The following is a 27,705-nucleotide window of genomic DNA, read 5'->3' as shown; positions in this document are numbered from 1 at the left end:
GCCCTATGGGACTCCCAATCACAACCGGTTGTGATACAGCCTGGAATCGAACCTGTAGTGACGCCGCTAGCACAGAGATGCAGTGCCTTAGACCGCTGCACCACTCAGGAGCCCAAAACTTCCTCAGTAATATTGTCTACTTAATTGCAATATACTACTCTTTTACTTTCTATACGTTCTTTTCTGTTTCATATGGGATCGATGAACATTGGCACAATATAGGACATCACTTGACAGACCTATCTCCATATGGTGGCGCTATTTTAACACGCGTGCGGTTGAAACAGAGCAAGGTCACGTCACACCGAATTTTCATAGGCTGCTGCCGGGTTGTCACTAGAAACCACAGCCACAAAGTCAAACATGAAAACAACATCTTCCTTTTTGGTCTTAATTTGAGGTTAGGTTAAGGCATAAGGTTAACAGTGTGGTTATGGTTAAGTTTACGTTTAAAATAAGACTTTAAGAATATACATTGTAGAAATAGGCGGGCTTTAGCCATAATGATGATTTTGTGACTGTGGAAACTAGTGAAGACCCTGCTGCTGCCCCACAAACACTGCAGCTGCAGTCTCGTCTCCTCCACGGTACTGTCTGTCGCACACATAGCCATGGCGGACAGTGCAAGCGAGAGCGACACGGACGGAGCAGGGAGTAGCTCGGCTACACCTATGTCATCATCCGCCTCAAATTTGACCAAGCCGGGGGTAGTCATTTCACAGTTTCGATTAGAGGAGTTAACTAACCGATTAGCTTCACTACAACAGGAGAACAAAGTTCTTAAAATTGAGCTGGAGACGTTCAAACTCAAGTGCAAAGCACTACAGGGGGAGAATCGGGACCTGCGTAAAGCTAGCGTCACCATTGTGAGTAACTGGTGGTTTTTGTTGGTTAGCCTAGCTAGCTACATTTTAAAAAATCACCTAACGTTATACACGCACGTTAAACATACGAAATTGCAACTAGGTTAGCCAACTAACGTTAGCTAGCTACCTACCTAGTAGCGAAATAAAGGCAACGTTGTTATGCTTGTTAAGAGGCTAGCTAGATAACTTAACTAGTTTAGTGAGCTAGCATAGCTAGTTGGTTAGCTTGGTAACCCGTTTTGTTTAGGTGATAACTAATGTAGTTTATTAACTTGCTAGCCAATGTCCTGTTGTTAATTTGCAAACACCAATCCATTTGACAAATGTTGACCAAGAAGTTGACGTTTGTATCTAACTTACGTTAGAATGTTAGCTGTGTCATCTAAACTAGCCAACTAGTCCGCTATTACGAGGCTTTGGGTCCTCAACGTTATTTTTGTGCTTAACGTTACATATACCCCTTGACACAAACGTTGAATTTATAATAAATCATAACCTAGCTAGTTCAACAACACCTAGTATGCCTGTTTAAGCATCAGTAGACTGACATGGATTTGATTTCCTTTCTCCTCGTTCCCCTGTTTTGTGCCTCCACCACCCCTTTTTCTGTCTCTGTTTTCCTCGCCATGACAGTTGACAGTACACATTTTTTATAGGTAGTTCCTCAACGTCAGTCACTCATTCAATTAGTGCAATAGGCTACTTCTTGAGTCATTGATATGGGGGGTGGACTAACTGCTTCCTCTCTAGCTGACAGACCTTTAATGCAGCAAATCTCCACAGTGCTATTCCTTGTTTTTGTTAAGATACTACTGCGCCAATTAGAAAGCCATCAGCTTTATGAATAAGAATCCCATATTTTAGCAGAGACAGCTGTGAGCTGAGCAGTGTAGTAGAAGCTGACATTCGATTGGCAAAAACAAATCACTTCATATGTTGCCATTTCTTACCCAGTGCAAAAAATGTTAAGCATCCCATAACACATTTATGTCAGGTATTCAGTGAGCCATTTTGTTGTGAATGCCGCACTGATATTTTTGGTACATTTTGTCTTCTGTGACTGCAGCAAGCCAGGGCTGAGCAGGAGGAGGAGTTCATCAGCAACACCCTGTTCAAGAAGATCCAGGCCCTGCAGAAAGAGAAGGAGACCCTCGCCGTTAACTATGAGAAAGAAGAGGAATTTCTCACCAATGAACTGTCAAGAAAACTCATGCAAGTGAGTGACATCTGGAAAATAACTGACTCTGGGGCATTTAACTTATGCCAAGTATTTGTCTCAATGTCAACCTAAGGTTGTGTGTTTGAGTCAAGAACCAACAACATTGGTTCTTGACTCAAGTTATTTTATTAACCGACCTCATCACTACTCTAAATGACTCGACTGACTACTCTTGTTCCTGGTTTAGGCTATTTGGTCTCATTTGCAACTGACCCATATTTTGCCTCGGCTCCATTACTAATATGAGCTATTGACCTTTGTAGTACTGACTAATGGTTTGATGTACAAAGAAGAAGCATGAATCTCACTGGACCACTCGTGTGTTTTAACAAACCCAGGTTAAAGGTCAGACAGTCTAGATGCTCTTGTTATCTGGCCTGTTTCATAACATAAAACAGGCCCACTTCTGTTCCTATACTTTAGTGTCGACGGACGCTCCTTAGCACATGTTCCCCTCACCAAGTGTCGTCATAAAACATGGACTTGTCTAACATACTTTTTCCCATGAATTTCATGTCAGTGGCCTGCACCAGGCTAGAACAACAATGCTAATGTGGATTTGAACTAGCAACCGTGTTCTACCACACCCCAGGCTTCAACGGTAAATAGTGGTTCATAGTGTTAGTATTTTCAGTGGTATAGGCTACTACTACTATAAGGACAGGGCTGCCTCTATACCAGGGGTGGGCAATAATTTTTGGAAGAGGGCCACAGGGATTTCGAAACTCAACGGAGGGCCGCACAGATTCTTCTTTGACCGATTTGTTAGTCAGTCTATTTACGGGCCAGAGAAAGGGCAGTTATTTTAAAATAGATAGGTCCATTATAATATCTACATACAGTACCAGTCAAAAGTGTGAACACACCTACTCATTCAAGGGTTTTTCTACATTGTGTAGCATAATTGGCTAGCAGCATACCACTCTGCATCCCACTACTGGCTTGTTTCTGAAGCTAAGCAGGGTTGGTCCCTGGATGGGAGATCAGATGCTGCTGTAAGATGTGTTGGAGGGACAGTAGGAGGCACTCTTTCCACTGGTCTAAAAAAATATATCCCAATTCCCCAGGACAGTGATATGGGACATTGCCCTGTGTAGGGTGCCGTCTTTCGGATGGGAAGTTAAACGGGTGTTAAACAGTTTACAATTGGCTCATTCATCCCCCCTCTTCTCCCCTGTAACTATTCCCCATGTCATTGCTGTAAATGAGAATGTGTTCTCAGTCAACTTACCGGGTTACATAAAAAAGAATAGTGCAGACATCATCTATGAAATAGCACATATGGAATCATGTAGTAGCCAAAAAGTGTTAAACAATTCAAAATATATTTGAGATTCTTCAAAGTAGCCACCCTTTGCCTTGATGACAGCTTTGCACACTCTTGGCATTCTTTCAACCAGCTTCATGAGGAATGCTTAAAGGATTTTCCACATGCTGACCACTTGTTGGCTGCTTTTCCTTCACTCTGCGGTCCAGCTCATCCGAAACCATCTCAATTGGGTTCAGGTCTGGTGATTGTGGAGGCCAGGTCATCTGATGCAGCAATCCATCACTCTCCTTCTTGGTCAAATAGCCCTTACACAGCCTGGAGGTGTGTTGGGTCATTGTCCTGTTGAAAAACAAATGATAGTCTCACTAAGCGCAAACCAAACAGGAGTGTGTTTCGCTGCAGAGTGCTGTGGTAGCCATGCCGGTTAAGTGTGCCTTGAATTCTAAATAAATCACAGACAATGTCACCAGCAAAGCACCCCCACACCATAACACCTCCTCCTCCATGCTTCACGGTTGGAACTGCACGTGTGGAGATCATCTATTCACCTACTCTGTGTCTCACAAAGACACGGCCTTTGGAACCAAAAATCTCAAATTTAGACTCATCAGACCCAAGGACAGATTTCCACCGGTCTAATGTCCATTGCTCGTGTTTCTTCGCCCAAGCAAGTCTCTTCTTATTGGTGTCCTTTTAGTGGTGGTTTCTTTGCAGCAATTCAACCATGAATGCCTGATTCACGCAATCTCCTCTGAACAGTTGATGTTGAGATGTGTCTGTTACTTTTTATTTGGGCAGCAATCTGAGGTGTGGTTAACTAATGAACTGATCCTCTGCAGCAGAGGTAACTATGGGTCTTCCTTTCCTGTGGCGGTCCTCATGAGAGCCAGTTTCATCATAGCACATGACGGTTTTAGCGACTGCACTTGAAGAAACTTTCAAAGTTCTTGAAATGTTCTGTATTGACTGACCTTCATGTCTTAAAGTAATGATGGACTGTCATTTCTATTTGCTTATTTGAGCTGTTCTTTTAGGGCTATGTTCTGTATATCACCCTACCTTGTCACAACACAACTGATTGGCTCAAACACATTAAGGAATGAAATTCCATAAATTAACTTTTGATAAAGCACACCTGTTAATTGAAATGCATTCCAGTTGACTACCTCATGAAGCTGGTTGAGAGAATGCCAATTGTGCAAAGCTGTCATCAAGGCAAAGGGTTGCTACTTTGAAGAATCTCAAATATAAAATATATTTTAATTTGTTAAACACTTTTTTTGTTTACTACATGATTCCTTGTGTTATTTCATAGTTTTGATGTCTTCACTATTATTCTACAATAGAAAATAGTAAAAATAAAGAAACACTCTGGAATAAGTGGGTGTGTCAACTTTTGACTGGTATTGTACTTTGTATCTCGTTTTACATTTTCAAGTGTCACCCAGAGTGGATTTTTGAAGTCCCGTGCGGGCCACATTTAATCGGCTTGGCGGGCTGGATGCGGGCCGCAGTTTTCCCACCCCCTAGCATAACCCCTACATCAGTGGTTCTCAAATCTCTCCTCTGGGACACATTCTGTTTATTTGAACTATTCCAGAGCTAGCACACCTGATTCAACTTGCCAACTAATTATCAAGCCCATGACTAGGTGAATCAGGTGAGCTAGTTCAGGGCTACAACAAAATTGTGAAACGTCTGGGCGTCCCCATTGAGAGGTTTGAGAGCCACTGCCCTAGATGTCCTGTATCAACCTTCAAATACAGGCCTCTGTGGTTGTTTAAACAGGCAGCCCAATTCTCATTTTTATTTTCACTAATTGGTCTTTTGACCAATCAGATCAGCTCTTTTGCCAGTAATTGGGCAAAAGATCAGAATTGGGCTGCCTGTGTAAATGCAGCTTATGATGCTGCCCCTTTCTAAACTGTTATGATGCTTCATAAGTCACATTTATCTTCAAACAAAACTCTTAGCTCTTGTTGTTAGTAAGTAAGATGGTATGCATGGCATCCAGTGGGTTTTCAGGCCAATTTAACCTTTCTGGGGTATGTGGAACGCTAGCGTCCCGCATGGCCAACATCCAGTGAAAATGCAGAGTGCCAAATTCAAATAAATTACTATAAAAATGTTACTTTCATGAAATCACACATGCAATACACCAAATTAAAGCTACACCTGTTGTGAATCCAGCCAACGTGTCAGATTTCAAAAAGGCTTTACGACGAAAGCACACCAAACGATTATGTTAGGTCAGTACATAGCCACAGAAAAAACACAGCCATTTTTCCAGACAAAGAGAGGAGTCACAAAAAGCAGAAATGGAGATAAAATGAATCACTAACCTTTGATGATCTTCATCAGATGACACTCATAGGACTACATGTTACACAATACATGTATGTTTTGTTCGATAAAGTTCATATTTATATTCAAAAATCTCAGTTGACATTGGCGAGTTACGTTCAGTAATGTTTTGCTTCCAGAACATCCGGTGATTTTGCAGAGAGCCACCTCAATTTACAAAATGAAATACTCATCATAAATGTTGATGAAAATACATGTGTTATGCATGGAACTTTAGATAAACTTCTCCTTAATGCAACCGCTGTGTCAGATTTCAAAAAAGCTTTACCGAAAAGCACACCATGCAATAATCTGAGTACAGCGCTCAGAGCCCAAACAAGCCAAAAAGATATCCGCCATGTTGTGGAGTCAACAAAGTCAGAAATAGCATTATAAATAGTCACTTACCCTTGATGATCTTCATTAGAATGCACTCCCAGGATTCCCAGTTCCACAAAAAATGTTTGATTTGTTCGATAAAGTTAATTTATGTCCAAATACCTCTTTTTGTTTGCGTGTTTAGTACACAATCCTAACTGACAACGCGCTGGCAGGTCCAGGGGAAAGTTCAGACGAAATGTCATATTACAGTTCGTAGAAACATGTCAAACTAAGTATAGAATCAATCTTTAGGATTTTTTATCATAAATCTTCAATAATGTTCCAACCGGAGAATTCCTTTGTCTTCAGAAATGCAATGGAACGCAAGCTACCTCTCATGTGAATGCGCATGACCAGCTCGTCGCACTCTGCCAAACCTCTGACTCAATCCCCTCTAGTAGAAGCATCAAACAAGGTTCTAAAGATTGTTGACATCTAGTGGAAGCCTTAGGAAGTGCAATATGACCCCATTTCTGCTGTATCTTGGATAGGCAAAGACTTGAAAAACTACAAACCTCAGATTTCCCACTTCCTGGTTGGATTTTTTCTCAGGTTTTTGCCTGCCATATGAGTTCTGTTATACTCACAGACATCATTCAAACAGTTTTAGAAACTTCAGAGTGTTTTCTATCCGAAGCTACAAATTATATGCATATTATAGCTTTTAGGACTGAGAAGTAGGCAGTTTACTCTGGGCACCTTTTTATCCAAGCTACTCAATACTGCCCCCCTGTCCCAAAGAAGTTAAGAGAAAAGTTGTTGACATTCGATATTGTCCGAAGCTGTTGATCATCTTTGGGAATACTGGCTGCACACTCCAGTCCTTTCTGTTGTGGTGTTTCTATGTTGTGGCCTAGGTAGCTTAGTGGTTAGACTGTAGGGTCAGTAACCGAAAGGTTGTTAGTTCGAATCCGCGAGCTGACAAGGTGAAAATAAATCTGTCAATGTGCCCTTGAGCAAGGCACTTAACCCTGATTCCTCCAGGGTCGCCATTGATATTGACAGACCCTGGCCGTGATGGTGTCTTAGGGGGAGTTGGGATATGCAAAAAAACAAACACATTTCCCATTCACACATGCAAATTAATACACACTTATACATATGTGAAATACAACAAATCTAAACACCCACCAAATTATAATTAAAGTCTGTGGCTCGATGAAATAGGCCAGTCTCTGCAGGGTGTACACTGACTGACTGTTCTTCTGAAGGTTAGGCTTTCAAATGGCGTCTAGCACTCAACTAAAATAGCTCAGCCCCCTGTTTTATTCATTTGTTTGTTTTATTTTGACCTGATTGGTCAGTATTCGTTAGTTATTAGCGAATTGGCCCTAATAAAAAACCATCTACATAATCCATCACACAATCGTCTTATTTTTAACAAGCTATGAGCCGCACCCTTTTTATTGGTATACTGCCAAAGGTGGTTACTTTGGCTGCTTTGGGCAATATCTAGCTGCACCGTCGCCATTTCACAAGAAATTACTTCACCAGATCACAATCAGAGACAAGCAGTACCAACCCTTTACCATCTCTATAACACGGACCAATCAACATGTAGCCACAGTGCTCTAATGCCAATCTTTTCAGTGGTTGGAATTACTTGCATTGATTTCTCCTCCCCTTTTCCTCCCACAGTTACAACATGAGAAGGCTGAGTTGGAACAGCACTTGGAGCAGGAGCAGGAGTTCCAGGTCAACAAACTGATGAAGAAGATCAAGAAAATGGAGAACGACACAATATCAAAGCAGCTCACCTTGGAGCAGGTACAGTGACATTATAATGACACCACAGGCAGCTGGTGGACCTTAATTGGGGAGTACGTGCTCATAGTGTTGTTTGGAAATGAATGAATGGAAGGGTTTTAAATGCATCAAAACACAATAGTTTCCATGGTTTTGATACCATTCCAGTCACCCCATTCCAGCCATTTGTGTGAGCCGTCCTCCCCTCACCAGCCTCCTGTGAATGACGACATGCGCAATGACATCATATGTTTTTTGTGTGTGGGTGTGCATTTCTTTGTGCAAGATGTTCTGAAACTGAATATCTCTTTTCTGTCTTCCCTTTCTTTCCAGCTAAGGCGCGAGAAGATTGACCTCGAAAACACATTAGAGCAAGAACAAGAGGCTCTTGTCAATAGACTGTGGAAGCGCATGGACAAATTGGAGGCAGAGAAAAGGTACGATTTTATTATGTAACCGTATATTCTTTAGGAGTAGAGTAGTATGTGCACATCTAGAGAAACCTCGGTGCTGGATTCAGTGAATGGTTGAAAGTAAACAAAATGAAGCTTTATATTACTGTTGTATGCTCTTCAGTGATGATCTTTTATGAGGAAAGTAGTAATAATATATCGAATGGTTCTCTCCATCTTCCCTTACTGGCGGATCTGTTAACTTTGACAGAATCCTCCAGGAGAAGTTGGACCAGCCTGTGTCTGCTCCTCCCTCTCCCAGGGATGTTTCCATGGAGATCGACTCTCCGGAGAACATGATGCGGCATATCCGCTTCCTGAAGGACGAGGTGGAGAGACTGAAGAAGAGCCTCCGTACCACCGAGCTGCAGCGTGAGTGTCAAAGGCCGATGGTCAACGGTGAACTCATCATGACGTGACCTAGTTTCATATAACCCATAAAAATTCGTAAAAGCTTTGGTGCTCAAGAAGATCTACAGCCAGTTATTTTCAATTTGTTCACTGATTGTTACACGTGATCTTAGAACACCAGTGGTAGGTCACCGTAGAGTACTCCTCTTTTTACAGATACATGTCTATCATGTGTTTGAAAGGTCCATACACTTTCATTTAATTCAATTTGGGAACGATTAGTTCTACTACCACTCAAACAGATGTGGACACACTCGGGCCGTAGGGATGGCAGAGTCCATCAGTCTAAGAAATGTGCTGCAGAAATTGTATGTGGTGGCTATATTATGTAAGAACAATGGTGCAACACAAATAAAAATAATATTATTTGATAAAAATGCGCTTTCTCCCGCATTGGATAGTGGTCGCTGTCTGCGATTCTTAAACGCTGTTGAATTGGCGCCTTTTCCTAGACCATGTTGCTGTGTGCATAATAACAAAATTAACCAGCATATTGGTGTTGAGAACAATGCGGCAGCAGCATAGTTAGGAGACGAGAAAACAGCCCTTGCCTTGATTGTCTAAGAAAAGTGAGGAGAGACGAAACCCCAACTTAATTAGGTCTATAATCAATCAATCGCCTAACTGTTAAATGTGCCTGGCTTTATAAATCATCCATATACAGTACCAGTTAACAGTTTGGACACACCTACTCATTCAAAGGTTTTTCTTAATTTTTACTATTTTCTACATTGTTGAATAATAGTGAAGACATCAAAACTATGAAATAACACATATGGAATCATGTAGTACCCAAAATAGTGTTAAACAAATCAAAATATATTTAGATTCTTCAAAGTAGGCACCTTTTGCCTTGATGACATCTTTGCACACTCTCACAAAAACACGGCGGTTGGAACCAAAAATCTAAAATTTGGACTCATCAGACCAAAGGACAGATTAATGCCATTGCTCATGTTTCTTGGCCTAAGCAAGTCTCTTCTTATTATTGATGTCCTTTAGTAGTTGTTTCTTTGCAGCAATTTGACCTTGAAAGCCGGATTCACGCAGTCTCCTCTGAACAGTTGATTTTGAGATGTGTCTGTTACTTGAACTCTGAAGCATTTATTTGGGCTGCTTCTGAGGTGCAGTTTACTTTAATTAACTTATCCTCTGCAGCATAGGTAAATCTGGGTCTTCCTTTCCTGTGGCGGTCCTCATGAGAGCCAGTTTCATTGACTGACCTTCGTTTTTGCGACTGCACTTGAAGAAACGTTCAAAGTTCTTGAAATGTTACCTATTGACTGACCTTCATGTCTTAAAGTAATGATGGACTGTCGTTTCTCTTTGCTTATTTGAGCTGTTCTTGCCATAATATGGACTTGGTCTTTTACAAAATAGGGCAATCATCTGTATACCACCCCTACCTTGTCACAACACAACTGATTTGCTCAAACGCATCAAGAAGGAAAGAAATTTCACAAATTACCTTTTAACAAGGCACACCTGTTAATTGAAATTCATTCAAGGTGACTATCTTATGAAGCTGGTTGAGAGAATGCCAAGTGTGTACAAAGCTGTCATCAAGGAAAGGGGTGGCTACTTTGAAGAATCTCAAATTTGAAATATATTTTGATTTAACACTTTTTTTGGTTCCCACATGATTTCATAGTTTGTCTTCACTATCATTCTACAGTGTAGAAAATAGCAAAAAATAAATAAAAACCCTGGAATGAGTAGGTGTCCAAATTTAACTGGTACTGTGTATCTGCAGAAATGAGACAGATCCTGCTTTTGTTGCCTGATTAAACACTCAATAGCCTACTGATTCCGTGAGCACCGAGCATCAGGCAACAATTTCACAAATTCAGCTGTTTTTAATCTTTGCTATGCTGTAATAAAGGCTTTACACTTCTTTTTTTAGACCATGGTATTATTTATAATTTATTTAGTGTTTACAGTTTTCCAAATTGTCAAATTATATTTGTAATGATAATAATAATAACCATCTTTCTGTGATCTCCTTATTATTGTAATTATTATTATTGTCATCATAATACAAAGTAATGTCATCATCATTAGTAGGCTAAGTATAGCAGCCTTGTATAACCACCAGCTGTTTGCCTAAGAGAGCATCCTCTATGGTCTTAATACCGTAACTTACTTAGGTGTATACTTCAATACTCATATACTGTAGGCTACTGTATCAATCAATCATTCATTTGTTCATGTCATCACACAGAATACGAGTCATTCATGATGTAAAATGCAATCAAGCATTTTAATTTTAAAATAACAAAACGACCATTGAATAATTAGCGTTAACAATAAATAGGCCTAAACGGTTTCATTTTGAAAATTGCATTCACGAATGAATGTGACTGTTTTTAGTCTTTACTTTAATGAAGGATTTACCAAAAAAAACGAAAAACAAATGTTACAACAGACTCTCTGGTACACTTATAATGTGTTGTTTACATTGTTCCAAACAGATTTTTTTTTGTAATCTAACACCACCTATTTGGCACACATAATATGCACGCAAAGCTTGCGCCATACCTTCTTTTTCTTGATCTCTTGTATTTTCCACTAGTCAAATTTATTCCACACATCAGACTTCCCCTTTACCTCCTGCGCAACCAGTAAACATTTCCCCGTTTCAAGTTTATTTTTCATGTCCTCTGCATCCATTTTGTTGTCACATGTGTTCAGAGTTTGCTATAACCAATTTATTTGTGATAATTATATGCTATAGGTCAGGCCCTATTGGTCACGTGCATGCGATGCATACATGTGTCACGTAAAGAGAGCAAGGGTTGAGGGAATAGGGAATGTTTTTCCTAAACAATTTAGGTAATTCTTTAACATAACTATTCAGTCAGAAATGGCTGTAATTATGTTGCCGCTTCAGCCACTAGAGGGAGCCGTCAGACCAATCTTTTGTTCGCTCTAAAGCCTTCTTGGACCAGGGCTGTGGCAAAAATAATACTAAGAAGCTGATGAAATCATGGGCTTTGTTACCTCATAACCCTTTTTGTCATTAGAGACCATACCTGACCTTTTTCACCTATGGGGCTAGTGTTACTTTGAAACAAGATGAACAAAGGGGATTTAGGTGCAATAGCTGCTGTACTATAGCAATAAAAAGCACATAAAAAAACACCAATGAAAGGCTAAGGAAAACAACTATTGAAGTGGTGCATTATAGAAAAGTACTTTTGGTAAGCACGTTAATTATAATATTGTCTAAAAACTTGTGTCTTTGCTCTCTCAGAACAATACATTGTTGTGAAATGACTCATTTCTGTGTAATGATGATGCATTTAGTTTTTAATGCAACTTTATTTGTCTGTCCCCTCCCAGACACAGAGAAGCGGGCCCAGTACATTGAGGAGGAGCGGCACATGCGTGAGGAGAACATCCGTCTGCAGAGGAAGCTGCAGAGAGAGATGGAGCGCCGCGAGGCCCTGTGTAGACAGCTATCTGAGAGCGAGTCCAGTCTGGAGATGGATGACGAGAGGTAGACATGAAACAGCAACCCATTAAACACTCTGTTCCAACTTCATCATCTCCAACCTAAGTTTAATTTCTATTCTACGGTCAGCCATGCATAGCCAAAAGTAAAATAAGCAACCCCACACTCTCACTTCCTCAATGTCACACTTGATACTCCAATGCTAGTACTTTCTGTTTCAGACAGCAAACCATTGCTCAAGGGATTGGGAGTGATATTTGGAGACATAAAATGATTGTCTAAACTGGTCTTTTCCTCCCTCAGGTACTTCAATGAGATGTCAGCTCAAGGCTTGCGAGCACGGACGGTATCCAGTCCCATCCCATACACTCCTTCCCCCAGCTCCAGCCGACCCATATCACCTGGTACGTACAGTACAGGAATACCGTGGCCCACGTCCAACACCTCATAATTACACCCTGTTTTATGTATTATGTCACTGGTTGAAGGAAGAGAAAGAGCCACGTCCATAAAGAGCACCATTGACTCTGACAGAGTTGTTGTATAATATAGTGTGATATGAATAGGTGTATTCGTTTATATTTAGTTACTCATTAAGTCATATTTTATCTATCGGTGTATCAGGAACTCTCTGTTCCAGTTTGATATATCCTTACTGATAATTTAGTGAATTTAAGGTCACCTTGGTACAAGTCCTGTCTTGGTTCCCACTTGTTTTGAACATTGGGTTAACAGGTATATCAAAACAATAACTCTATTCTTAAATTAGTTCAATTCAATCCTATTTATATCCTTATCCCCAATCCCTAACCACATTTTTCCTTCTGAAAATGTCAGACATCATAAAGTTTGACAGCTTCTAAAGTTAATACCAATTGAGGGAGAAATTTGTTTGTTTTGGGTGACGTCCTTTGCCTGCAGCAAGTTACTTTTGAGTTTTCTTCTTAGCACATCCTGTTATGCAGATAGAGAGCTCCTGAAACACCCAGGCTCAGTATACAAGGCATCTCCTAAAAACCATGGTTCATGTTAACAGATCAGATGGAGTTTGTTTGTTTGTTTTTGTCCAGGAAATGTTTTCAGGGGTATAATTAAAGGTCCAATGCAGCCATTTTTATGTCAGTATCAAATCACTTCTGGGTAATAATTAAGTACCTTATTGTGTTCAATTAAATGGTCAAATAGATACAAAAATTGTTTCTTAGCGGAGGGCTATTTCTCAAACAAGAATTTTGCTAGCACTGTCTAGGAGTGTCTGAGTGTGGAGGGGAAAACGGAAAATTAGCTGTTATTGGCAGAGGTTTGGAACTCTTATTGTTCTAACTAATTTATCACCTGGTGACGTTACCATGGAAAGCCATAACGCCACCCCACCGAAACAAGCTGATTTCAGATGGGGTTTTCAAACTTAAACTAGAAAGGCATTATCAATTTCACACTTATTCCAACCTCATAGTGTGGAACTATATGTAAAACACAGAAAATCAAGTATTTGACTGCACTGGGCCTTTAAGACCATGGAGCTCAAGTTCCAGTGTGATGCAAGGACTGTCAGTCTTCAAAACATGTTATTAGAGAGTAGTTTTTTTTCTTCAGTAATGACATGGTGGTACTTCATGATATTAACTGACTGAAAGGTTACATTGATCACAAGCAATAACTGCAGCTGCCCCTGAGGATTAGTCTCTCACCTTGTATCACCCAATTAGGCCTACGTTACAACACTCTGAGACAAGCCACTGCCAATATCCAGTTGTGTATCTCCCATTCTCCAAAGAGCAACATTTTACATTAAAGCTGCTCCAGAGAAGTAAGCGTAAGGATGCTCCCTGGAATGACCAAAAATAGGGTAATGGGGTTTGATAAAACTCCATCATGGTAATTTGTCTGTTTATCTCTGACAGTCTGCAGTGTCAGACAGCTGGAGACATAATGAGCGAGTGTTAGCGTGGGCTGATAGCTCTGCTAGACATGGCCCTAGAAACGCTAAGCAGGCCAGGTTACCAAGCTACACTGTGTAAGGCTTCTGACGCTAATGACCCAAAGTAGCTGGCTGGATGATCACTGTGGCGTGCACCCAATTAGGAGTGTAAGTATAATGCCAGTTGTGGAAACCTAGTGAGTGCAGCAGCCCCAAATGCCCGTGTAATGTATTGATTGAAATGACCATGCTGTAACATGGTCAGCATGTTTCAACCAGCCATTATGGTGTTTCCCAGTCACCTAGAGATCCTTGAACTTACTTTACTCACATTCATACCAAGTACATGCCACAGAAATACAGTTGCAGGCAAATATATTGCCACCCTTGTTTCCCAGTCATCTCTACATGACTGGGAAACACCATAAAGGCTGGTTGAAACATGCTGACCATGTTACAGCATAGTCATTTCAATCAATACATTTCAATCAACACTCCAGAACAGTCCAGTGTTTATTCTTGAACCATTCCAGGGTGCTTTTGATGTGTGCTTGGGGTTGTTGTCCTGTTGGAAGACCCACAACCTTCAATAGACAGTTTTCTGACACTGGGTTGAACGTTGCACTCAAACACCTTGATAATCTTCTGATTTCATGATGTATTACACACGTTCAAGGCCCCCAGTACCAGAGGCAGCAAATCAACCTAAGAGCATTATCGAACCTCCATGTTTGATTGTAGGGAGGGTCTTCTTTTCTTTGAATGATTCATTTGGTCATTGGTAAACCTTAATTTATTTATTTACTTTAAAAAAGATGTTTACCCCTATGTCTCCCCAATTTCGTGGTATCCAATTGGTAGGGCTAGGCGATATGGCCAAAATAAACAAAAAAAGAAACGTCCTCTCACTGTCAACTGCGTTCATTTTCAGCAACCATATTTTATTTTATTTTTTGTATGAACATAAAATTCAACAACTGAGACATAAACTGAACAAGTTCCACAGACTAACAGAAATGGAATAATGTGTCCCTGAACAAGGGGGGGTCAAAATCAAAAGTAACAGTCAGTATCTGGTATTGCCACCAGCTGCATTAAGTACTGCAGTGCATCTACTCCTCGTGGACTGCACCAGATTTGTCAGTTCTTGCTGTGAGATGTTACCCCACTCTTCCACCAAGGCACCTGCAAATTCCCAGACATTTCTGGGGGGAATGGCCCTAGCCCTCACCCTCCGATCTAACAGGTCCCAGACGTGCTCAATGGGATTGAGATCCGGGCTCTTCGCTGGCCATGGCAGAACACTGACATTCCTGTCTTGCAGGAAATCACCCATAGAACGAGCAGTATGGCTGGTGGCATTGTCATGCTGGAGGGTCATGTCAGGATGAGCCTACAGGAAGGGTACCACATGAGGGAGGATGTCTTCCCTGTAACGCACAGCGTTGAGATTGCCTGCAATGACAACAAGCTCAGTCAGATGATGCTGTGACACACCGCCCCAGACCATGACGGACCCTCCACCTCCAAATCGATCCCGCTCCAGAGTACAGGCTTCGTGTAACGCTCATTCCTTCGACGATAAATGCAAATCCGTCCATCAACCCTGGTGAGACAAAACCGCAACTCGTCAGTGAAGAGCACTTTTTGCCAGTCCTGTCTGGTCAAGCGACAGTGGGTTTGTGCCCATAGGCAACGTTGTTGCCGGTGAGGACCTGCCTTACAACAGGCCTACAAGCCCTCAGTCCAGCCTCTCTCAGACTATTGCAGATGGTCTGAGCACTAATGGAGGGATTGTGCGTTCCTGGTGTTACTCTGGCAGTTGTTGTTGCCATCCTGTACCTGTCCCGCAGGTGTGATGTTCGGATGTACCGATCCTGTGCAGGTGTTGTTACACGTGGTCTGCCACTGCGAGGACGATCAGCTGTCCGTCCTGTCTCCCTGTAGCGCTGTCTTAAGTGTCTCACAGTACGGACATTGCAATTTATTTCCCTGGCCACATCTGCTGTCCTCATGCCTCCTTGCAGCATGCCTAAGGCACATTCACGCAGATGAGCAGGGACCCTGGAAATCTTTATTTTGGTGTTTTTCTGAGTCAGTAGAAAGGCCTCTTTAGTGTTCTAAGTTTTCATAACTGTGACCTTAATTGCCAACCGCCTGTAAGCTGTCCGTGTCTTAACGACCGTTCCACAGGTGCATGTTCATTAATTGTTTATGGGTCATTGAACAAGCATGGAAAACAGTGTTTAAACCCTTTACAATGAAGATCTGTGAAGTTATTTGGATTTTTACAAATTATCCTTGAAAGACAGGGTCCTGAAAAGGGGATGCTTATTTTTTTTGCTGAGTTTATTATATCACGGTATTTTTATTTTTTTTATTGGACGGTATGACTATTTTTGACAGTATTTTTAGTTTTTGAATAATAAAAGTTCTACATTTGCTTTATGAGTAGTGAGTGATCCTAGGGTGGCAACACATACATTCTAAAGTGATTTCAATGAGTCTTTCTCCATTCTGATTGTTTTATACTGTTCAATTCAACTTCAACCAAAACAAATTTCAGCACTTTTATAATTTCTGCATTTCCTGCACTCAATTGCAGTGGTGGAAAAAGTACCCAATTGTCATACTTCAGTAAAAAAATAAAGATACGTTAATAGAAAATGACTCAAGTGAGTCACCCAGTAAAATACTATTTGAGTAAAGGTATAAAAGTATTTGGTTTTAAATATACTTAAGTATCAAAAGTCACTGTAATTGATAAAATGTACTTAAGTATCAATTTGTAAGTCGCTCTGGATAAGAGCGTCTGCTAAATGACTTAAATGTAAATGTAATGTATCAAAAGTAAAAAAATATATATAAATAATTTCATATTCCTTATATTAAGCAAACCAGATGGCACCATTGTCTTGTTTTTATTTATTTTATTTCCTGGGGGAAATGTTCTGTGGACTAATGAAACAAAATTAGAGCTCTTTGGCAATACAGATCAGCGCTGTGTTTCATGATCACCAAATTAAGCGTTCAATGAAAAGAACACCCTCCCTACAATCAAACATGGGGGAGGTTCGATATTGCTGTGGTCTTGATTTGCTGCCTCTGGTACTGGGAGCCTTGAACGTGTGGAAGACATCCGTTAAATCAGCAGATTAGCAAGGTGTTTTGGAGTGCAATGTTGAGTCTGATGTTTAACCTAGTGTCCAAAAACTGAGTCTCCATTGAAGGTTGTCTGTCTTAGAACAAGACAACCCAAAGCCACATCAAAAAGGAATGTTTCAATAAGAGGTTCTGGAGTGACCAGCGAAGAGTCCAGATCTGAATCACATCCATAACCTATGGCAATAGCTGAAAACAGAAGTTGGAGTGCACCCCTTAATAGTTGAAGAATTAGAGCAGTTTGCTGCAGAAAAGTGGGCAAAATTGCCAGTTAAAAAGTGGCAACAAGCTCATTGAGTGTCTGCAGTTATCTTGGCCAAAGGCTGTTCAACCAAGTACAAGCTCCGGGTTGCCAATAATTTTGTCCATACTATTTGTCTAAATAAAAAAATGTAAACCTAGGTTTACAAAATACAATTGGTTCTGCAATGTTGAAAATCCAATAACAAGGTGAGGGGACCAAACTATTTTTATTTTTTACCTTATTTTTTAAGAAATAGGGAATTATTCAACAGAAGTGCAAGGGTGCCAATATATTTGGCTGCAACTGTACATGGAATTCAGAGACATAAAGTACATTACAAACTAAATGGTTTTGTCTTCTTCCAGGTCTGTCATACGGTAGTCACACAGTTGGGTTCACTCCCCCGGCCACTCTGTCCAGAGCCGCCATCTCCCACTTCAACGCCCCAGCCCTGCACATCCACGGAGGATCCTCCCACGGCGTAGCGGTGAGTCTGCTTCACTCCTATCAGGCCACCAATGGGCATCTGAACTAGCAAAACTAAGCTATATAAGCTGCACCATGAAAAATAATGGGGTTGATGTGTAGATGGATGAATGCCAGTTATTCTCTAATTGGCGCAGACAGCTTTATCAGATGGTACTAACACAAAATGTCCCGGATCTAGATATCATGGGAGTGTTGTTGTGTACATTGATCCTTGCTGAGATGTAGCAATAGTGAAGACTGGATCTCCTACCAATACCATGGAGAAGGGCTGGTGTAAGTGGGCCATTAATCTTTATGGTGTGTTCATGAGTATCTAATCTGGGTCACATCTTCATTTGTTTGGTACAGTATAAAGCTCCTGTGTCCGTCATCTTACATGACTAGCCTTGATGGTATTCCACGTATGGTAGTTTTATTCGCCCCCTCCCCCCCAAGTTTTCTGAGGAATAAATAAATTGTTGTTGGACATAAGACTGTAAAAACACCGGGAAATCAGCTCCAAGTTATATTCCCACGCATAATAGAGAATCGCGTGATCATATAGCAAGGTTTGAAATAATTATTTTAGTCAAATATTATATCTGTTTGGGATTCTTGCAGACAATTTGCAATCTACAAATTATTTGTAATTATGTTCTGGACCCCCAACCATGCGCTCAAGAAAAAAATTGTCCCCTGCTGAATGTAGTTGATGATCCCTGGACTATATGAATGTTCTATCAAATGAGGTCTTTTCAATAAACAGTCCAGGAGTCAGTCTGAGCCAGCAGATTTGTATGGTGTGCAGGGTTTTTTTCTGTGCAGGGGTTTTTTCGGCATAGGTGATGGGCGTGGTAATGGGTGAGGTCTGCGCAGATGAATTTCTCGATGGTGGAGCAGAGAATTGTTTGCATTTTAAAGTTAATTTAATGCGATTCTACATATTCTGCCATGAGCTAAGAGAATGTTGCCCTTTTTAAAGCTAATTTCCTGCAGTTTTATGCATTTTACCATGGCTAATGCTGTGTTCTTATGCTCAAACATAATAACAATCAATACTGCTAAATGTATTGCTTGTGGAATTGAAGAATGCTCTTCATTTAAAAGCTTGTATTTCAGTTCTCACACCGTTTGGCACAATCTTGTGGGACCTCCCTGTCTGTGTTTAATTGTCCTCCCAGTGCCTGTTATCAACTTAGGAGGTCCTCTCCCAGTGCCATCAGGGTGGTAATGACTGTGGTGGCGGCAGGGATCAGCCCAATCTGACACAGCTCCCTGTGACCTGTGTCTCCCGTTCAACCACTCATTACCACAGGCTTTAGGACATTCCATTCCCTCTCACTTTCCTGTTACCGCTGTTCGGGTCACTCTGTCCCATCATTCATTCCATTGCTGCGCAATAGGACCTGGGAGCAGCCTAAGGCAATATGGATTAGCCTATTAATTGCAAATGGACGCTAAAATATACCCAAGTTCTGAGTCTGAGTACTGAGTAGAACATTTTGTAATTTACATCAGTGACTGTCTTCTGCAGACGCTTCCGGCTCCGTGTCAACATCGGCTAGGTTTCCATCCAATTGGCGACCAGATTTTCATGCAAATATTACATTTACATTTAAGTCATTTAGCAGACGCTCTTATCCAGAGCGACTATATTCAAGAATCTGCATTAAAATATGCACATTTTCCCACCAGTGGTGTTTCCACCAAATGGATTTGTTGCGGATAAAAATCAGTGTGTGATGATGTAGTGCACACACAATTTACTTTTTCGCTTATGTTTTCATGTACAGAATAAAAATCTAAAGTTGAGTATGTTTCCATTGCATTTTCAACTCTACCCGTAGTTTTGTCCAAAAACTGTTGCGTTAAATATCAAATGTGCTCCCTCTGGTTTTAGCAGGTGCGCTCTAGCCAACAGCTTGCATATACAGTGGGGGAAGGCTAATCTACATGATGAGATTATTATGGATAACAGCAAGAAAATGTATATTTGTCAAACAACAGTCAATGATCGATCATTATGTCACCAGAATACGACCCTCAATATTTATTGGAAAGGAGCATCAAGATCACTGCACTTTCACCGCCCTGTGAAGTTCATTTATTTCATCTGTAGCCTAATAAACTGTATGGTTTTCCGAGTTGTAGTGGAAGGACCACACAACACTATATCATCGCATGACTCCAAATTTACTTTGATATGATGGTTGTTATATCAATATTTGGTCATAAAGGCATTTAACGCCATCTCTCGCATAATTCATTTTACAGTCACAAAATAATCCTACCATGTCGAACGAACAAATTCTGTCGGCATTAATAAAATTGTACCGAAATTCCTGTTTCCATCACAGCTGCCGTGATTTTATTTTTTTAAATATAGTGTAGGACTTTACTTGCATAAAAACTGTGGATGGAAATGTGGGAGCCTAGTGTCTCTGTACAGTGAAGCCATTCCCTGGGGTTATGGAGACCGGTTAGGTAATATTGATTTCCTGTGTCTGACTGGCTGCTGGGAGAAGTCACAGGAGTTCAACCTCCTTTCATCAGGTACCAGGTCCACCCTTAGGGTTGAAACAGTTTTCAGCTCAGAGATGACTTTGTGAGCTGAACACTCTGCTTCTTTTCAGTGACTTGCGATCGCCCTTTGAAAAAGTGACACAAGCACTCTTTTTTGTGTGTGTTTCCATGGTAACGTTGAGTGCTCCAGAGATGAGCATTACTTTTTTTGTCCGTATGTGCCTCTGAAGTGTGTTGGTTTATGGGTGGCAGCCGTCATTAGAGATCCTAGAGTTTATCAGTAGTAAGTGGTGGTGACCAGGTGCATCAGGCCAGCCACTCAGACACTCATCAAAGCCAGGGTGTATTCGCCAGCGCTTTGGCACCAGCAGTATTTGTTTATGACTCACCAATGATCACGTAAGAAGGGGAACTGTTTACGGAAAGGTATTTGAAGGTGTTCGATTTATAATAGAAGCTTTTTGAAAATGGGGTCTTTTTTTTTATGAGAATTGACGTGACTGAGTGTTTCTTATCGCCCTCTGTCTTCCCTCTTTTCTTCAAAACAGAGGCCCTCCCCAAGAAGAAGCACCAGCCCAGACAAATTCAAACGTCCGACACCGCCGCCCTCCCCCAACACGCACTCAGGGGCGCAGCCTCTGCACCCGCTCCCCCCGCCAGCCCAGCCGATGGTCCAGTCCATGTCCTCTCCTGCAGCTATGTCGCAGCATGCAGCGCATCCCCCCTCCCAGCCTTAACATGTGCTATGCCATGCTACACTACTTCGACAACCAGGGAGTTGAAACCCCACAGAGCAAGTTTCTACGAGCCGGCATAAGACCTGAAGCAACATGGGGCGTTCTAAGGAATCTACTGACTTTAACTGCGCTTCTTCTGGGATTTGTAGGCTGATATCTGTTCACCTTGTCTTGTACATGTTTGTTTTTTGCTTGGAACTGTTGACGATTGGAATTATTGTGGCGCTAACAACCAACACATATGGTAACAATGTCTTGTAGTGGTGTTTGTGGGCTGGATGTGTTGGATTCCTTCCATGTCTGCAATACCACATTCCAACTGCAGTAATGTGCACACCCCACCCCCTAGTTCAAAAGCAACTTAATCAATTGCATCCCAGTAAGAATCGCTTAAGTCGGTAAGATGTATTGTAAAAGAAAGCTCAGCTTTAGGAGTAACCTAGATATAGGGCATTGATGATGGGAGGGAGCTAGCGCAGAGATATGTTGACATTTTGATTCTGAAAGACACTGCTTGCCACACTGCTCGTAAAAATAAAAAAATAAAAAAAGAATGGACACTGGTACATAAACCACAGATAAATGTTGGCTTTTGAGGTATTCAAATGTAGTCTGAGGTGTTCCAATATATGTAGTCATGTACTCTTGCGTCTCTTTCTCTCTTCCACAGCTCTATCTCTGGTGTGGTTATAAAAGATTGTCATCCCTATGGATATTCCTCATCAGACAAAAATGTAATGCTCTTTACACTAAATATACTGATATAACATTCTAAATGAATGGTACTGTTGAATGACATTTCTATGTATGATTAAAAGCTCTTAAGAAGATGACTCTAATTTTAGTGTGTTGTACTTTGTTTTTACAAAATGTGGCAACTGACTGTTGGTAATGTTTTCAGTTCTACTGGAGGTTGTCATGTGTGAACCAGTGAAAGACTGACAGTGTTTATCCTTCATTCTGCTCTATTTTTTATTTGAATACCAGCATTGAATACACACATAACCGTGGCTTATCTGAAGCATGCACTGTTCTGTAAAATCATGTGTTCCAGTCACACTTGTTTTTGGCATAAGCCTGAGCTGAACTTCACACAAGTTACGCAAGATGAACTTTTGGCACTAATAAAGTAATTGACTGGAAATTACATGTTCAAAGGTGTGAATGTGTTATTGTCTGTAATGTCCTTAATGTCTTGCCCTTTGATTTCCATGATGGTTTCCAGATCAGAGTCCTAAAAACACACCTTCACTTCCAACATTCCAGTGTTTTCTTGGTGGCAGAGAACCTAAATCTTACTCTGGCTTCAGCCAAATGCTATCCTACTCTGGCGAGGAACTATGTTATTCACAATATCGGAACCACTTCACAGACTGTTCAGTAATCCCCTTTTCTCTTTTAGCCGCTGTGCATGTGATACTAGCTACATAAAAATAGCCTTGCCCAGCTTTCTCCTGTTACCCCTTAACACCCTGAACTGATGTTAATCTAGCTTCAAAAATATTTCATTTTAAGTAGCTCTCTTAATAGCTCACCTCTCGCCCCTGGCTGTGCACCCATAACCAAACGTCAAGTCCACTTGGTTCGGACTGGTTCAAGCCAGTCAGGAGAGCGGCTTTTCATGACTCCACTCATCAGGGAGATTACTGTGATAAACGTTTATAATGTCATTACAATAACCCCAATAACTGGGTGGGAACTTGATCCTACAGAAATGTAGACCTCAGGTCAGGGGTAGACCGGAGAGACTGACTCACATTTGAGTCAAAAGAACAACCATTAAAACAATGTATGCGATAGCCATGTTGAAAGAGCTGTTTTCAGATGTGATATGATAGACACCTCTGTGTAATTTTTCATCGTACAGCATGCTGTTGCAGAGCTAAGCAACTCAAACTAATCCAAGCAGGAATCCAGATTGGACTCTGAAAGGAGCCATGCTGTGAGACTGTGCCCTTTAATCTGGGGCTCTCGGAACCTGGTGGCAGAGCAAACACTGGCGTTTATTCACCCGTGGAGTGGCTCTATTTTCAACAACAGACCCTCTCACCCTAATTGGTTTCATGCAACTGAACAGCTGGTTCCTGCTCTTGAGGTCTCTGTTGGTGTGAATGTGGACAGATGATGCTGCGAGAAAGGGAAAATATTTAGCCTCCCTAAAGGTGTCAGTCTTGGACATCTTCCCAGAGCTGCTGGGAGATGTGTGTTAGTATCTTTTCCAACTAAAGTAATGAGGCATACATTTGCTGAAATATCATTCACCACTTCCCCTTTGACTTTTGGAGGGTCATGTCAGCAACATAGTGGAGTTCTCCATAGCCGGTTTGGTCTAACATTGGTAGGCTACATCATGTCCAGAACAAACACACATACAGTACATTCGGAAACTATTCAGACCCCTTGTATTTTTTCCACATTTCGTTATGTTACAGCCTTATTCTAAAATGATTAAATAGCTTTTTTCCCTCATTAATCTACACACAATACCACATAATGACAAAGCAAAAACACGTTTTTTGTTTTAAAAATCCCCTTTGGCAGCGATTACAGCCTGTAGTCTTCTTGTGTATAACGCTACAAGCTTGGCACACCTGTATTTGGGGAGTTTCTCCCATTCTTCTCTGCAGATGCCCTCAAGCTTTGTCAGGTTGGATGGGGAGCGTCTCTGCACAGCTATTTTCAGTTCTCTCCAGAGATGTTCAATCGGGTTAAAGTCTGGGCTCTTGCTGGGCCACTCAAGGACATTCAGAGACTTGTCCTGAAGCCACTCCTGCATTGTCTTGACTGTGTACTTAGGGTTGTTGTCCTGTAGGAAGGTGAACCTTTGCCCCAGTCTGAGGTACTGTGTGCTCTGGAGCAGGTTTTCATCAAGGATCTCTCTACTTGGCTCCGTTAATCTTTCCCTCGATCCTGACTAGTCAGCCAGTCCCTGCAGCTGAAAAACATCCCCACCTCCCCAGAACCTCCATCCCAGTCTCAAATCTCTCGAAGACAAACAGGTTTCCCTCAAGAATTTCCCTGTATTTAGCGCCATCCATCATTCCTTCAATTCTGACCAGTTTCCCAGTCCCTGCCGATGAAAAACATCCCCACAGTATGATGCTGCCACCACCATGCTTCACTGTGGGGATGGTGTTCTCGGTGTGATGAGAGGTGTTGGGTTTACGCCAGACATAGCGTTTTCCTTGATGGCCAAAAAGCTAAATTTTAGTCTCATCTGACCATAGTACCTTCTTCCATATGTTTGGGGAGTCTCCCACATGCCTTTTGGCGAACACCAAATGTGTTTGTTTATTGTTTTCTTTAAGCAATGGCTTTTTTCCTGGCCACTCTTCCGTAAAGCCCAGCTCTGTCGAGTGTACAGCTTAAAGTGGTTCTATGTACAGGTACTCCAATCTCCACTGTGGAGCTTTGCAGCTCCTTCCGTGTTATGTTTGGTCTCTGTGTTGCCTCTCTGATTAATGCCCTCCTTGCCTGGTCTGTGAGTTTTGGTGGGCGGCCCTCTCTTGGCAGGTTTGTTGTGGTGCCATATTCTTTCCATTTTTTAATAACCGATTTAATGGCGCTCCGTGGGATGTTCAAAGTTTCTGATATTTTTTTATAACCCAACCCTGATCCGTTCTCCACAACTTTGTCCCTGACCTGTTTGGAGAGCTCCTTGGTCTTCATGGTGCCACTTGCTTGTTGGTGCCCCTTGCTAAGTGGTGTTGCAAACTCTGGGGCCTTTCAGAACAGGTGTATATAAACTGAGATCATGTGACACTTAGATTGCACACAGGTGGCCTTTATTTAACTAATAATGTGACTTCTGAAGGTAATTGGTTGCACCAGATATTTTTAGGGGCTTCAAAGGGGGTGAATACATATGCATGCACCACTTTTCCTTTGTTTAGGTTTTAGCATTTTTTGAAACAAGTAATTTTTTTCATTTCACTTCACCAATTTGGACTATTTTGTGTATGACCATTACATGAAATCCAAATAAAATCCATTTAAATTTCAGGTTGTAATGCAACAAAATAAGAAAAATTCCAAGGGGGATGAATACTTTTGCAAGGCACTGTACCTTGTCACAACACAACTGATTGGCTCAAACACATTAAGTAGGAAAGAAATTCCACAAATTAACTTTTAATAAGGCACGCCTGTTAATTGAAATGCATTCCAGGTGACTACCTCATGAAGCTGGTTGAGAAAATGCTAAGAGTGTGCAAAGATACCATCAAGGCAAAGGGTGGCTACTTGAAGAATCTCAAATATAAAATATATTTGGATTTGTTTAACACTGTTTTGGTTACTACATGATTCCATATGTATAATTTCATAGTTTTGATGTATTGACTATTATTCTACAATGTAGAAAGTATTAACAAAATAATGAGTAGGTGTGTCCACTCTTTTGACTGGTACTGTATGTAGCTATTTCTGTTTTTCATACCACAAATATCAAGTCCTTACATACTGTATATGGCCCATATGCAGGCTTGTGTAGGTTAGATTCTAAACGTAATCTGTTACTACTTACCTGTCCACATTTTTTATCAGTAACGTAACTTTGGGATTTCTCAAACTAAATAACGGAATCTGATTACTTTGTTACTTTTGGATTAATTTCCTTTTAAGAGGCCTTAGGTTACAAAAAGAAAACTTGCTCTTTTTTTCAATGAATGTCATTGATAAAGCAGAAAGGTTTAATGTATTTTTGTGTCCAACATCTTTTCTGAATTTAAAACTAATCCAAGAAGTAATCATCTAGGTTTTTATAAGTACACTCCATGACTAAAAGTATGTGGACACCTGCTTGCCGAAGATCTTATTCCAAAATCATGAGCATTAATATGGAGTTGGTCCCCCTTTGCTTCTATAACAGCCTCCACTCTTCTGGGAAGGCTTTCCACTAGATTTTTGGAATATTGCTGCAGGGACTTGCTTCCATTCAGACACAAGAGCATTAGTGAGGTCGGGCTCTGATGTTGGGCGATTATTCCTGGCTCACAGTCGGCGTTCCAATTCATCCCAAGCGCTTTCGATGGGGTTGAGGTCAGGGCTATGTGTAGGCCAGTCAAGTTCTTCCACACCGATCTCTACAAAACATTTCTGTATGGACCTTGCTTTGTGCATGTGGGCATTGTCATGCTGAAACAGGAAAGTCCTTCCCCAAACTGCTGCCACAAAGTTGGAAGCATATAATCATCTAGAATGTCATTGTATGCTGTAGCGTTCAGTTATCCCTTCTCTGGAACCATTAAAAACAGCCCCAGACCATTATTCCTCCTCCACCAATTTTTACAGTTGGCACTATGACTTCGGGCAGGTAGAGTTCTCCTATCATCCGCCAAACCCAGATTCATCTGTCAGACCGCCAGATGGTGAAGCGTGATTCATCACTCCAGAGAAAGTGTTTCCACTGCTCCAGAGTCCAATGACGGCGAGCTTTACGACACTCCAGCCGACGCTTGGCATTCCGCATGGTGATCTTAGGCTTGTGTGCAGCTGCTCAGCCATGTCAACCCATTTCATGAAGCTCCCGACGAAGAGTTATTGTGCTGACGTTGCTTCCAGAGAACTCAGTAGTGAGTGTTGCAACCGAGGACAGACAATTTTTACTTGCTACGTGCTTCAGCACTCAGCGGTCCCATTCTGTGAGCTTGTGCGGCCTACCACTGCACGGCTGAGCTGTTGTTGCTCCTAGACGTTTCCACTTACAGTTGACCGGGGCAGCTCTAGCAGGGCAGAAATTTGACGGACTGACTTGTTGGAAAGGTGGCCTCCTATGACGGTGCCATGTTGAAAGCCACTGAGCTCTTCAGTAAGGCCACTCTACTGATAATGTTTAACTATGGGGATTGCATGGCTGTGTGCTCGATTTTATACACCTGTCAGCAACAGGTGTGGCTGAAATTGCTGAATACACTCATTTGAAGGGGTGTCCACATACTGTTGTATATATAGTGTATCTGTAATCTGTTTACAACTTTTTTAGCAGATAATGTAACTGATTACAGTTCGTTTTTTTGCAATTTCAGACTACATGTAACTTATTATTCCTTAACCCTGCCCATATGTAAGGACTTCAGAAAGTATTCAGAACCCTTCACTATTTTCACATTTTGGTAGTTGCAGCCTTATTCTAAAATGGATTTTAAAAATTGCATCAATCTACCCCATAATGACAAAGCAAAAACTGTTTTTTTTAGAAATGTTTGCTAATTTATAAACAATAAAATACAGATACCTTATTTACATAAGTATTCAGACCCTTTGCTTTGAAACTCTAAATTTAGCTCAGGTGCATCGTGGTTCCATTGATCATCCTTGAGATGTTTCTACAACTTGATTGGAGTCCACCTGTGGCAAATTCAATTGATTGGACATGATTTGGAAAGTCACACACCTATCTATATAAGGTCCCACAGTTGAAAGTCCATGTCAGAGCAAAACTCAAGCCATGAGGTCAAAGGAATTGTCTGTAGAGCTCAGAGAGAGACAGGATTGTGTCGAGGCTAAG

At 41.2% G+C, this 27,705-nt stretch overlaps 1 protein-coding gene across 1 annotated transcript; it reads left to right on the top strand.

Moving 5' to 3' along the window:
* The first annotated feature begins 344 nt into the window (after nt 1-344).
* On the top strand, nt 345-22,344 carry LOC129858175 (coiled-coil domain-containing protein 6-like). Its single transcript, XM_055927201.1, has 9 exons — nt 345-866; nt 1,933-2,082; nt 7,718-7,846; nt 8,159-8,262; nt 8,489-8,649; nt 12,031-12,187; nt 12,446-12,546; nt 17,835-17,956; nt 21,009-22,344. The coding sequence occupies exons 1-9, from the start codon at nt 612-614 to the stop codon at nt 21,195-21,197; spliced, it is 1,368 nt and encodes a 455-aa protein (XP_055783176.1). The 5' UTR covers nt 345-611; the 3' UTR covers nt 21,198-22,344.
* The last annotated feature ends 5,361 nt before the right edge of the window (nt 22,345-27,705 follow it).

The sequence above is a fragment of the Salvelinus fontinalis genome, chromosome 1 (genome assembly GCF_029448725.1).
Source record: "Salvelinus fontinalis isolate EN_2023a chromosome 1, ASM2944872v1, whole genome shotgun sequence".
NCBI lineage: Eukaryota > Metazoa > Chordata > Actinopteri > Salmoniformes > Salmonidae > Salvelinus > Salvelinus fontinalis.
Note: the sequence above shows the minus strand (reverse complement) of the source record. Positions and strands in the feature narration are given on the sequence as shown.

Bases quoted from the DNA above. Each gene is read 5' to 3' on its own strand.
- LOC129858175 (XM_055927201.1), top strand. From the start codon at position 612: ATGGCGGACAGTGCAAGCGAGAGCGACACGGACGGAGCAGGGAGTAGC. The intron at 2,083-7,717 runs GTGAGTGACATC...TTCCTCCCACAG, and splicing joins TGTCAAGAAAACTCATGCAA to TTACAACATGAGAAGGCTGA. The intron at 8,650-12,030 runs GTGAGTGTCAAA...GTCCCCTCCCAG, and splicing joins CCGTACCACCGAGCTGCAGC to ACACAGAGAAGCGGGCCCAG.